This window comes from Schistocerca nitens, chromosome 2 (assembly GCF_023898315.1).
Source record: "Schistocerca nitens isolate TAMUIC-IGC-003100 chromosome 2, iqSchNite1.1, whole genome shotgun sequence".
NCBI lineage: Eukaryota > Metazoa > Arthropoda > Insecta > Orthoptera > Acrididae > Schistocerca > Schistocerca nitens.
This window is the reverse complement of record NC_064615.1, coordinates 813,865,029-813,879,608: the sequence shown is the minus strand read 5'-3', so window position 1 is coordinate 813,879,608 and position 14,580 is coordinate 813,865,029. Positions and strand designations below refer to the sequence as shown.

General features: G+C 41.6%; 1 protein-coding gene across 1 annotated transcript in view; it reads left to right on the top strand.

The window, feature by feature from the left end:
• Positions 1–14,580, top strand: part of LOC126234651 (suppressor of lurcher protein 1-like) — a 652,665-nt gene that overhangs the window by 583,482 nt on the left and 54,603 nt on the right. The window contains exon 10 of the mRNA XM_049943382.1: positions 3,855–4,054. Within this exon, the coding sequence (XP_049799339.1) occupies positions 3,855–4,054 (200 nt within the window). The remainder of the gene's footprint in view (positions 1–3,854; positions 4,055–14,580) is intronic.

The window sequence follows — 14,580 nt, the reverse complement described above, 5'->3', positions numbered from 1 at the left end:
AGCTAGGCCATCAAATAAACACCATTCGAACAATAAAAGTTTCATTAAAATACAACACTGTTGCGCTAATTAAGTAACAAGATAGAGATTGTTACCCGAAAATTTACAATAAAGTTAATTTATAAATTCTAGCTGGCGTCCAGTTAGCTTCCTTTTACAACCAACCACGTGTGGGCGGGACTCATCCCGGCAGAACTGGACGCGCTAATCTACAGATCGCTACTCCGATACTGCAAACACTAATACTTCTAATACATGTGAATAGAACACATTTGACAAATGAACGATAACCAAGCCATAGAAGTGGGCGACACTCCAAAGATTCACAGGGTCACACAGTACATTGCCCGCACCCGGATATGTGTTTAAAATAACTTTTCACAATGCTAGTAAATAATTTAAACCCCACAAATAAAAATAAGTGAAAACAATAGTACTTGTGTTTAACGTCAGTATCTACTAACGCTTGAATAATAAGCCAACAACACCATGTCCAAAAAAAAACTCGTATAAGCGTAATGCCGCTAGGTTGAAATTTACAAGGAACAGTGCTGATGATGTATGCCTAATCGAACAGAACTAAACATAAGGTACAGCATCGACTAGGACAAGTTAGACTGAGGTGAAAAAAGCCATGGGATACCTCCTAATATCGTGTCGGATCTCCTTATGTGTGTGGCAGCGGTACACAAAGGAACCTTCGCCACTCGCCATAAGGTGGCTTGTGTACTATGGATATAGATGCAGATGTAGGTTTTATTAACATTCGTCATATTTAAATCACTGTCATTTTTAATAAAATTTTGTTTTCAAGATAAGTAAATTTTCAAGAAAATTTATAAAGAGCAGTACATAGATTAAGCCCAAATCCAACATACAATTTAACTAGATCCGCAAATAAGACATAAAAGGCTTTTAAGACTCTAGTCATATCGAAAATAATACTAATAAGAAAGAACATTTTAGAACAAGTATCCTTCTTCAACTGTCTAATACATGATATTAGTTTAACTGTAACGAAGACACTGAGAAGAAGGTTAATAAATATTAAGGTACATGCGGAAACATTGGAAGCACTTTGGGAGGAAAAACAAGCTGTGACAGGGAAAAGAAGAGAACCAGCGGAAAAATGCTTCTATCGGAGCACTTAGTGGCAGTGGGACATAGCTGACAGTGACAGAACAATGCCGAAAAAAAAAAATAAACGGTGCCAGTGGGAGAAGAATAAAGAGACGAAGAAAGTGGAAATGGGTGAGAGCCAGTGATAATAAGAGACAGAGTATGCGACAATAATAACGAGGGCAGAGAGAAATAACGACAGTGAGAAAAGATAGCAGCAGTAGGAAAGAAGGAATGATGTAAGAGGGGGCAGGAGGAAGACACTGACAGTGAGAGTAGACTGTAGTAGTAGGACAGAACGAAAGTTCTGTGGCTGTGATACGGTAGACAATGACAGAGACACTCAAAGAGATAATGACGACGAGCTGGGCGCAATATGTACTGAGAAACGGCAGCTGGGAGTGGATGGGCAGCATATGGACTATCAGACCAATTGAGTGATTGGATTGAAGAGTTCCTAGATAACAGAACGCAGCATGTCATTCTCAATGGAGAGTAGTCTTCCGATATAAGAGTGATTTCAGGTGTACCACAGGGGAGTGTCTTAGGACCGTTTCTATTCACAATATACATAAATTACCTTGTTGATAACATCGGAAGTCCACTGAGGCTTTTTGCGGATGATGCTATAGTATATCGAGAGGTTACAACAATGGAAAATTGTACTGAAATGCAGGAAGATCTGCAACGAATTGACGCATGGTGCAGAGAATGGCAATTGAATTTCAATGTAGACAAGTGTAATGTGCTGCGAATACATAGAAAGAAAGATCTTTTATCATTTAGCTACAATATAGCAGGTCAGCAACTGGAAGCCGTTAATTCCATAAAAAATCTGGGAGTACGCATTAGGAGTGATTTAAAATGGAATGATCATATAAAGTTGATCGTCGGTAAATCAGATACCAGACTGCGACTCATTGGAAGGATCCTAAGGAAATGCAATCCGAAAACAAAGGAAGTAGGTTACTGTATACTTGTTCGCCCACTGCTTGAATGTTACTCACCAGTGTGGGATCCGTACCAGATAGGGTTGATAGAAGAGATAGAGAAGACCCAACGGAGAGCAGCGCGCTTCATTACAGGATCATTTAGTAATCGGGAAAGCGTTACGGTGATGACAGATAAACTCCAGTGGAAGACTCTGCAGCAGAGAGGCTCAGTAGCTCGCTACGGGGTTTTGTCGAAGTTTCGGGAACATACCTTCACCGAGGAGTCAAGCAGTATATTGCTCCCTCCTACGTATATCTCGCGAATAGACCATGAGGATAAAATCAGAGAGATTAGAGCCCACACAGAGGCATACCAACAATCTTTCTTTCCACGAACGATCGAGACTGGAATAAAAGGGAGAACCGATAGAGGTACTCAAAGTGCCCTCCGCTACACACCGTCAGGTGGCTTGCGGAGTATGAACGTAGATGTAGATGTAGATGGGTATGAACGACTTACAGTGATAGAATACTGGGTGTGAGTGAGTTACAGTTAGGGGAGATTGTGCGAGTTCGAGGTGACTTGCATGTCAGAAAAAGCTCGGATAGGTTCGCAAGCCAAAGTTTCAGGAAATCTTTTAAAGGTGCTGAAGAATATTAAACGAGGCAGCTGATACTCACTTTCCAATCAGAGTCTTTCAAATGAAGAGGAACACATTCGCTTTTTTTGAGCTCCGATAGGAACATTTCCCCGCTTATAAAGTTATGGCTGTATCTGTTCTTGTTTATGGTACCGCATCATTTACCTCAACGGGGTATATAAGGGACTGTAGTAAAATCGATGCAAGAAGGAATGTAATTATAATATCAGGTTTAGAAATCTTTTCGGTTGATGACAATATAGAATAAAATAGAACGAATGGGGGGATGATAGAATGATGGAAAGAAGAATGAATTATCGGCCGACTGGGAAGACGGAACCATGTAGACTTCGTCAGGGATGGATAGATGACAGAGACTGCAACGACTGTTAATAACTGGAAGAGGATGATGATAATGATGATGATTTTAAGTATTGATTGGCGACTCCATAGAGTGCTGTGTGCACAACGACCGTATGATAAATAAAGTTAGAAGGAAGGTCAGCATAGGCCGTAATTTTGATGATTTATTAACAGCAAAATCGATTTTCGATCACATAATGATCACCTTCAGTCCTTTGCGTACAAATTAAAGCTCGTAGGCACTGGTGTATAGTTATTAACAGTAACAGAAGCTATAAAACGATCACAATAATTATTTGCGATAAAAAATCGCACTTGCTATTCGTAAATCATCAAAATTACGTCCAATGCTGATCTTCCTTCTAATTTGATTTTAAGTGACTGTTATGTAAAACGTACTGTATGTATAAAGCGGCCGTCCTACCTAAGGTGAGAACATGGAGTCCCTAATCGATCAGGTTAAATAAATTAATAAAAAATAGCACTATTTTTAAACATGTGACTAATTTGGCCTCATAGTGATAAAATTGTATCATGAACCTGGGAAATTATTTTCAGGATTTGCCTCATCGTTGAACTTGCCCGCGGTAGAGTTCTCTAGTCACAACAAATAGTATGAAAACGCCTCAGCTCTCCCTGTTACGCTAGCAACCTGCACAGTGCTAAGCCAGCGACCTTGCGGAATACGAATTGCACGGACGTTGAGATTCGTGCATGGTACCACGGTGTAATGTAGTGAAGTTGTGGGCGCCCAGCAGTTGCGGCCTGTTCAGCAGTCGCGCGGTGCTGCGATGCGCAGGTGCGACGCGGTGGACGCGGTGTCGGTGCTGGCGTGGTCGGAGGGCCGCCAGGAGCAGGTGTGGAGCGCGTGCGGCGCCGGCCTGCACCAGCCGCCGCTGCAGCAGCCTCTCATGTCCAGCGGGCCGCGCCTCACCCTGGAGCTGCGCGCCAGGGGCTCCGGCGGCGTCGGCTTCCAGGCCAGATACACCTTCGTCAACAGTCAGTGAGAAACTGCCGACCTCATTTGGTTGTTCTGCATGCAAAGAATCAAGGAACGCTATGCTGTGAGTCACGATAGATGGTAGTTCGCGTGGGACGAGGCACAGGCGGGGATTGCATTGTTGGCAATTCCAAGCGGTACACCCATACTCGCATTTCGAGCTTGAGGAAAGCATGTGTCATGTGTATCATGTCTCTCGCTTGCTTATATACGAGGGTTGGAACTTTAATAGTGGCAACTATTTATTTACAGCTCGTACAAAATAGATCCTTGTTTCAAAGTTTTAATGAGCTTTAAACTAGTCATCAGCATTGTTTATAATTCGTTGCCAGCGATGTGGAAGTCGTAGGATACTCTTAGCAGCCGGCCGCTGTGGACGAGTGGTTCTAGGCGCTTCAGTCCGGGACCGCGCTGCTGCTACGGTCGCAGGTTCAAATCATGCCTCGGGTGTGGATGTGTGTGATGTCCTTAGGTTAGTTCAGTTTAAGTAGTACTAAGTCTAGGAAACTGATGACGTCATATTTTAAGTCCCATAGTGCTTAGAGCAGTTTGAACCATTTTTGAACACTTAGCAGTGCCAGTTGTGTTGACAGCTCGAGCGGCGCAGTCTATTGCCCGACGAATTTGTAACAATTCTGAAGCGAATGCCGTGAAATATTTCCTTCAGTTTATAAATCGAGTTGAACTTACAAGGGCTTAAGTCAGGGGAGTGCAGTAGGTGCTATAGCACTTAGCAGCCCCATCAGTCAAACAAATCAATAACAGCTTGCACTGTACGTACTTGAGCATTGTCCTGCAAAATAATGGTCAGGTCCTGCAGATAGTGTCATCACTTCTGTCTCTATGCTGTTCATTTTTGGAACACAACCTACGACCAGATTAGCGACAAAAGTGATGACACTTTCTGCAGCAAAAGTTTCAAATGGCTCTGAGAACTATGGCACTTAACATCTGAGGTCATCAGTCCCCTCGAACTTAGAACTACTTCAACCTAACTTACCTAAGGACATCACACACATCCATGCCCGAGGCAGGATTCGAACCTGCGACCGTAGCGGTCGCGCGGTTCCAGACTGATGCACCTAGAACCGCTCGGACACACCGGCCGGCTTTCTGCAGCACCTCACCATCATTTTGCAGGACGATGCTCAAGCACGTACAGTGCAAACTGTACTGATTTGTTTAACTGATGAGGCTCCTAAGTGCTATACGACCTACTGCACTCACCTGACTTCAGCCCTCGTGAGTTCAGTTCGGTTTCTAAACTGAAAGAAACACTTCACTGCATTCGCTTCAGAACTGCTACAAATTCGTCGGTCAATAGACCGCGCTGCTCGAACTGTCAACACAACTGGCACTGCTAAGAGTATCCTACGACTTCCACATCGCTGCCGACGGGTTACACACAATGCTGGTGACTACTTTGAAGCTCAGTAAAACTTTGAAAAACTTATATATTTTGTGCGAGCTGTAAATATTAACTATGAACTATAAACTATAAATATTAACTATAAATTATTAAAGTTCCAACCCTCGTAGAATTTATCGCTTACCATTACCATAATCGATAACAATTCGCAACAAACAGAATAAAAATTCATTACATAAGTATCTACGATCATGTTTAAAATTCGCACTGGCTACGATATTCACAGCAGAGTGCTCGTAACATTGCTGTCTGTTCATTTACTGTTGGGGAATGCGTCACGGAGGTGCGTAGAACAGAGCGCCATCGTTCGTGGCTCCAACTATAATATCCAGTAACTATGCTGCCCAATCAGCGCACTAGGTCAGATGCGCGAAATTCATCCAACTAATCAGATCAATTGGAACGGTCTTCACATCTCACAAAGAGGAAGTTACCAAGGTGAACTTTTTTAAAAATCACGAACGTTTCCAAGTGCATCTTCATGTCAATTCTCACACCAAGACGCCTTACCCTCCATCACTCCCCACCGTCCCTTTACCACAAACTTCTCTCCAAACTATTTTTTCTCTATGATGTTCGGATCTTTCTCACAATTATACCTCATCCTCAGTATCAACCACCGGCTAGAGACTGAAGTAGAATTCATTTTTGAAGAGCGTTGTATGCCGTTTATTCGTGGTACACGTTTAATGCTCATCTTTCCGCTGTAATTATAACCACTTAAGTATTGCTTGGAACGGAAAACATTCTGCTAAACCTAGCACATTGACGAACAGATTTAAGAATTCCGTAGATAATTTCTTGTGAAAATCTAGCTCCTGAGTGTGCTGTAATGTCTAAGGACAGCTAAGACTAAGAAGTTACATTTTGATCAAATTGCACTGAACTTCCACGAAATTTTCCGGTCCATCATCCATCGCCATTGCCATCACACTTTGTGGCACCTTGGAAACAAGTGACACTTCAGTCGCTTTGTAGCTTGCTTGAGTCGGTTCCATAACTCTGCTCTGCAAAGAAGGGTGATGCTGGCATATTTGTAGCATAGTAACGTAAAGATTCCGCCCACGACGCGAGTGGAATTGTTGATATTCTGTGCTGATTTTCGAAATCTTTAAATCACAAGTCTCTTTTTCCCATCTAAACCTGTATAGTTAGCATTATTCCTGTTCACTGAGTCCCTGAAGTATATGAAATATGAGAGATGACTCAAAGTTACATGTAATTATTATTCGAAAAGGCAGTGAGATTGGATGTTGACCCCTTCTTTAGTCTGCCAAGTACAGCCACCAAGAGTATTTTACTCTGCAAGCAAGTGTGAGCTTTACGAAACTTGGAAACATAAAGACTCTGTCTGAAATACATACTTTTCTCTCCAACACTGAAAAGAGACTTTGAAGAGGACTTCAGAAAAGTGTATGGATCTTGATCCAATGGTAACAGGACAATAGCGTACACCACAGTCCATCCACAATGAGAGGAGGCGCCTCAATCGTCTGCCCTATTGTACCAAATGGAAGCCAACAAAGTAACTCTGATACTGTTCGTGGATTTGTTATTATGACTAGCATGTTCATGTGCTCAAAATATTGACCATGCTCGCTGATAAATGTTATAATGCCATTTCATGCAGACAATATTGCATGTTTAATTACATGTGGACTTCCCGCAGTGCAAGACCATGTTGCACCTTATCCTATGTTTTCGGGAGCTATCGCTACGTTTTCGTAAACCTTTTAATTTAAATGTGGTGAGCTTATAGGCTGATAGATCGTAAGATAAGGAAATCTACTGTTACGGAAATCAGTCAAGAATGGGGGGGGGGGGGGGGGACAGATGTCGACGGCGGTACCACATGGCACATGGATTGTCTTTTGTAGAGTGGAATGATTTCTAATAACAGCAGCAAGGTATCCACTAAGAACTGTACATATACATTATATGCCTATTTAAATTCGCATCAGTAAAACGCAGCCAATAATACAATTCTTGAAGAGCCGCACCAGAAACTTAAAAGTCAAGGTCATTTTTTATCACTTTCTCTTAGCCGCCACGAGTGCTGAACTCAACAGCAGTGCACGCTGCATAAATTGATTCGCCACTGGTCTGTAAGCGATTCATCTACTGTACACACAACCTTGAATACAAATGTCTCATAACTTTTCAGTTATTGTTGACGTAATTCGGAGAACTGTAACCGATTTAGAAAGTCATTGTCTTATAGCTGTTAAGGGAGCGAAATGAGAAGTTTCAGATGCATTGGAAGGTAGTACCCGCAGAATATTCCGTTGACAGATTCCGGTTGCGCAACCTCGTAGTGATATGTGGACTGTGTGTTACCTCTCTTAAAATATTAGTTGTATTTCTCTCAACCGTTGCTATTCGACTTCGTTAGTGGTTTTTATTCTTCACTTTTATTTTATTTTTTATTTACGCTTTAAGTTCCATGGGACCAAATTGAGGAGCAAATCTCCAAAGTGATGGAACGTGTCAGTGCATGAAATTACAACATAAAAGTAATAACAGATAAAAATAAAATATTAAAAAACCCGAAAAATGTCAAGAAATACGTTTAAGTAAACGCAATCAACAATACAACGAGAATCAGCTTAATTTTTCAAGAAATTCCTCGACAGAATAGAAGGACTTACCCATGAGGAAACTCTTCAGTTTCAATTAGAAAGTGCGTGGGTAATGGTAGGTTATTGAAAATGCGTGCAGCAGTATACTCCACACCTTTCTGCATAAGAGTTAAGGAAGTCCGATCCAAGAGCGGGTTTGATTTCTGCGGAGTATTAACTGAGTGAAAGTCGTTTATTTACGGGAATAAGCTAATATTGTTAACAAGAAATGACAGTAAGGGAGAGAGAGAGAGAGAGAGAGAGAGAGAGAGAGAGAGAGAGAGGAGGGGAGGGCCAATGTGAAAATACCCACACTCGTGAACAGGGCTCAACAAGAGGTTCGTGAACTTACATCACTTATTGCCCGAAACGCCCTTTTCTGTGCCAAAAATATCCTTTAAGAATGGGGAGAGTTACCCCAGAATATAATACCATAAATATAATACCATACGACAAAGCGAATGAAAATAAGAAAAGTAGACTAATTTTCGTGTCGAAGGATCATTCACTTCAGATACCGTTCGAATAGTAAAAACGGCAGCATTAAGTCTTTGAACAAGACCCTGAACGTGGGCTTTCCATGACAGTTTACAATTTATCTGAACATCTAGAAATTTGAACTGTTCAGTTTCACTAATCATATGCCCATTCTGTGAAGTTAAAACGTCAGGTTTTATTGAATTCTGTGTTAGAAACTGTAAAAACTGAGTCTTACTGTGATTTAGCGTTAGTTTATTTTCTACAAGCCATTATCTTATGTCATGAACTGCACTATTTGAAACCGAGCCAATTTTGCACACAACATCCTTTACTACCTAGCGTCATCAGCAAACATAAATATTTTAATGTTACCTGTGATACTAGAGCGCAGCACATCATTTATATAAATAAGGAACGTGTCCTCAACACTGATGCCTGGGGCATCCCCCCCCCCCCCCCCCCCCACACACACATGACCGTACCAAACTTAGACCCCCACATCACAGCCATTCTCAACCATGTGAATTCTGACCTTTTGCTATCTGTTGCTAAAGTAAGAGGTGAATCAGTTGTGAGCTACTCACCGTATTCTGTAATGGTCCAACTTCTGGAGCAATTTTTTTGTGATAAAATCAATAAAACGCCTTAGTTAAATAAAAAAAACATGCCTAGCGTTCGAAACCTTTTGTTTAACCCATCCCGTACCTCACAGAGAAAAAAGAATATAGGATTTTCAGTTGTTAAACGACTTTTAAAGCAGAACTGTACATTCGATAGCAAATCGTGTGATATAAAATGATCAATAATCCTTATATACACAGTCTTTTCAATAACTTTAGCAAACACTGACGGCATAGAAATACGTCTAAGATTATCTACATTATCCCTTTCTCCCTTTTTATAAAGCGGCTTCACTACTGGATACTTTAATCGTTCAGGAAACTGACCATTCCTAAAGGAAAAATTACAAATATGGCTAAATACAGGGCTAACATGTGCAGCACAGTACTTTAATATTCTGCTAGGCACTCCATCATATCCATCACAGTCCTTAGTCTTCAGTGATTTAATTATTGACTCAGTCTCCCCCTTCTCTGTACCACAGAGGAGTATTTCAGACGTCTACCTTGGAAAGACATTTACCAAGAAAGTTATAAGATTCCCTGTAGAAACTAAATTTTTATTTGATTCACGAGCAATGCTCAGAAAATGATTGTTAAATACTGCACATATATCTGATTTATCAGTAACAGAAATATTTTCACTACGAACTGACTTTATATCGTCGATCTTCTGCTGCTGACCATACACTTCCTACACAACTGACCACATGGGTTTAACTTTATCCTGTGAATTAGCTATTCTATTTGCATACCAGATACTCTTTGCCTACCAAATAACATTTTAAGCACTTTACAGTACTATTTGTAATGGGCTACTGTAGGCTGATTGTTACTACTTCTAATATTTTGATATAATTCCCACTTCGTTCTACATATCGTTATCCCACTAGTCGGCCACCCAGGCTGTCTTTTACTGCTAGTACCCCGTTTAGAACGTACTAATGGAAAGCAACTCTCAAAGAGCATGATAAATGTACTGTATTAAGGAAAGCAACATCCCGCCACTGTTGTTCCTTGACGAGGTGTGAGAAACACTCTATTGCCATTGGATTAACTTTCCTACATAGTTTGCAATCGTATGTGACATTTGTTTGAGTACAAAAGCATTTTAGTGTTAAAATTTGTGCATCATGGTCTGAAAGGCTATTCACCATTTTACTAACAGAATTCACATCCAGTAATGAAGAATGAATAAAATTATTATCTGCGGCTCTGATACTGTTCCCTTGCACCCTAGTTGGAAAATGCACAGTCTGCAGTAGATCATATGAATTTACGAGAGCTACCAACATTCTTTTTCTTGCTTCAACATATACAAAATTTATATTGAAGTCACCACGTATAACTAATTTCTGGTAGTTCCTATAAAGTGAATCAAGAACCCTCTCTAGCTTAAGCAGAAATGCTCTGAAGTCAGAGTTAGGGGACCTATAAACAACAACAATTAGAAGTTTAGTTTCACTAAATTCAACTGCCCCTGCACAACATTCAAATATCTGTTCACTGCAGTGCCATGATACGTCTATGGACTCAAATGGAATACAGTTTTTTACATACATGGCCACTCCCCCACCCTGTAAGAAATTCCTTGAAAAACAGCCAGCTAATCTGTATCCTGGTAAAGGAAGCCTCTGAATTGTAAAATTATTTAAGAGGTGTTTAGATAAACCAATAATTTCAGAGTCAACATCTACAAGCAGTTCACTAACTTTATCTCTAATACCTCTTATATTTTGATGAGATATGCTAAATCCTTCTCTACTTGGAAACATGGAAACATGACGAACTCTGAAGGTGAGCCCTTAGTTAGAGGGACTTCCTTTAAGCAAGTATACCTGTCAGCTGACTTCAATCTATAAAAGGTGCAACTCTAAAACCAACTACTACAGAATTTTTTCCATGAGTGATCCCACCACCACCCACTACACTGTCACCTTTAAGCTTTGCCGCAGCTCCTTCCCAAACGAATCGAGGTGTAGGCCATGCCTAGTGAAACCCGATCTACTGATAGACTCAACTGGCACCACTGAAATGTGACCCATGCCCTCTGCCATCAGTGCCCTCTCTAGCCCCATGTTAACGCCTCTAACAGCCGCATTAAGATGAGGCCGGTTATGACGCTGAAACAGTTGCAAGAAATGCGCATTAGTGTCACCAGTTTGAGTAGCTATCTTTAGCTGGTCCCCACCAACATCATATTCCTCGTCCCTATTAAGACTGTTCCCTGCTCCACCCACTATCACTAGCTGATCCTCTTTCGTAAGATTCCTACATAACTCCTCTATGCTGTCAGTCACCTGAGCCAACTCTGCACTAGGCTTCACAGTGCTGGTGACCTGGTACTCACTCCCCAACACTTCCTGCAACTGCTAGCTCACACCTTTACCGTAAGAACTACCTAGCAGCAGAACCTTCTTCTTTCTGTTAGACTTTGCAACTGACCAAGGCCTCCTAACTGCTGAGGACTATTGCATGTTCCCTATACCTACAGCTACAAGAACCTCCTTTTCACTCATCTCTGAAAGTTGGTCAAATTTGTTGCATAAACCCAAAGTATAAGTATTTGAATACCTCCTCCTCCTATCTGCCTTCATGCCAAACATTCAGTTTCTGTGATTTATCATGACATTTGCAAACAAGATTCAAGAGGGCTTGGTACAAGTAGGATATCTTTATCCACTTTGTCGACTATGGCATACACTGTGAAAATCTAAATGGCTTCATGAGCGAGCAGTCTATTCGCTAGAACAGTAGATCACTGATGACTACCTGAAGCGCGCAGATAGATTCATAAAATGTATTTGAGTTAGTGTTGGTTTAGAGTTCGCACTCTATGGCATACATATGTGGGATCCCTTCCGGTGACAGTGGAAGTGTAATTTGGGAAGCTATTATTTTGCATTCACAGTTACTGAAAGAATCGCAACACCAAAAACATTTAATGTGAAGTAATGAAATTTCGGGAAAACAATTCTGTAGGAAATATTCGTAAGTGATTAACACCGCAAGATCACAGGTTAACGTGCGAGCAAAGAAATTGCAAATGTGATATGCGGGTTCATTAATGAACGGTGTAACTACCAGAATTTGAACGCTAGCATGCAAACTTGCATGCATTGTGTTGTGCAGGTGCCGGATGTCCGTTTGTGGGATTGAGTTCCATGCTTGTTCCACATGGTCGGTCAGTACAGAGATGGTTAACGCTGTTTGTGGATGACGCTATAGGTTTTGTCCGATGATGTCCCACATGTGCTCAATTGGAGATAGATCTGATGATCCAGCAGATCAAGGCAGCATGTCATCACTCTGTAGAGCATGTTGGGTTACAATAGCGGTTTGTGAGTGAGTACTGTCCTGTTGGAATTCACCCGTTGGAATGCTCGTCATGAATCGCAGCACTACAGGTCGAATCACCAGACTGGCGTTCAATTTTGTGGTCAGGGTGAGCAGGATAACCACAAGAGTGCTCCTGCTGTCTTACAAAATTGCACTTCCGACTATAACTCCAGGGCTAGGTCTAGTGTGTCTTTACGCAGACAGATTGCGTGCAGATCCTCAGCTGGCCTCCTCCTAACAACCACAAGGACACCACTAGCGCAGAGACCGAACCAATTTTCATCAGAAAACACAACCCTCCCCTCCAGTGAGCTCTCGCTTCACACCATTGAAGTAGCAGATGATGGTTGTTTGGGGCCAGTGGAGTGAACGCGGCAGGGTGCCTGACTAATATCTGTTCTTGAAGTAACCGATCTATAACAGTTCATTGTGTGACTTTAGTTCCAACTGATGCTCAGATTGCTGCTGCAGATGCAGTACGGTAACACAAAGCCATGTGACCAGTCTATCAGTAGTTTCAAGGGGCCGTCCTGAGCCCAGTGGTCTTGGATCTGCAAATTCTCGTGACCACTGGTGCCGTAAGTCATGTACAGAGGCTACGATCCTACAAAGTCTTTCTGCAATATCGCAATAGGAACATCCAGCCCTCTCGTAGCTCTGTTACACGACCTTGTTCAAACTCCGTGAGATGTTTATAAGGGTCTACTTGTCCCATAAAAAAGACGTTCTTGACTAACATCAACTCGCAATGCCCAATCTGAAAGGTAACTAATGTTCCCGATCGTTACAAAAAGCGTGAATTTATAACAAATCTCATTTGTATACTAATAGTGGTGCTACTAGCGCCATTGTTATGCGACTGGCGAGAAATCTGAATCGACTCATTTTTCAAATGTAAAACTATGCCTACCAAGTTTCGTTTACGTCGCACAACTCCTTCTTTGATTCAAATGGTTCTGAGCACTACGGGACTTAGCATCTGAGGTCATCAGTCCCCTAGACTTAGAACTACTTAAACCGAACTAACCTAAGAACAGCACACACATCCATGCCCGAGGCTGGATTCGAACCTGCCACCGTAGCAGCAGCGCGCTGCCCAACTGACGCGCCTAGAAACGTTCGGCCACAACGGCTGGCTCCTTCTTTGGTTGCGATATTTTTTCCGTCAGTGTATTTCCTCATGTACTACCCTGGTTATTTCGTTAAATTAGCCATCGTATATGGTGTGTGCATTTGCACGTCTATCACACCACTCGGGTTATTATTTATATCTAACATTAGAAGTGTTGTTCCTGAGATATACGTTTTCCGCCCGATTACAAAGCTACCTTCGTAGGCCTTTCCCAATACCGCAGAAAAAGTGTATTGCTCCATTAAGGGAAGTCGGTATCATAAACAGGCAGTTTGACATATTAAAATGTACTTGCATACTTCAAAATATTTGCCCACTCACCACTACAATTATTCGAACTCCTTTCCCCCTTGATAAACACTTGCTCAGAAAAATGTGAAGCACTGTGAAGAAACGGAGGTGAAGAGATCATACTTCACAGTTCGAGAAGGTATGTGATGTTACTTCGGTGAGTACAAAGCCCAGCCAAATTTATAACGTATTTGGCAGTATGAGGCTATTTATCAGTATGACGTAGCACTGTCTCTGTTCGGAATACATGCATTGAGTTGTGAATTGTATCATTAAGCCATTGGACACTGACCTGAGGCAAGCTGGCTCATACTTCTTGCAACTAGTCCTTGATATCTTGCATACTGGCTGTGGGACAGAGTTGATGTCCTAGCCGGTTCTCAAACATATTCTGTAGAGTACAGATGTGACGCTCTTGCTGACCACTAGAGTACCTCAAATCACGCAGACAGTTCTTTGAGATACATGCCATGAGTGGAATATCATTGTCCTGTTGAAAATGGCACCATTAAAAGTATCAAATGGGTCGTAATAAATGAGGGCAGAGAATTAAGTGTCCTGCATTCGGCAGAAAAGAACTAACAATCAAGATTGAACACACTTTATTATAACTAAA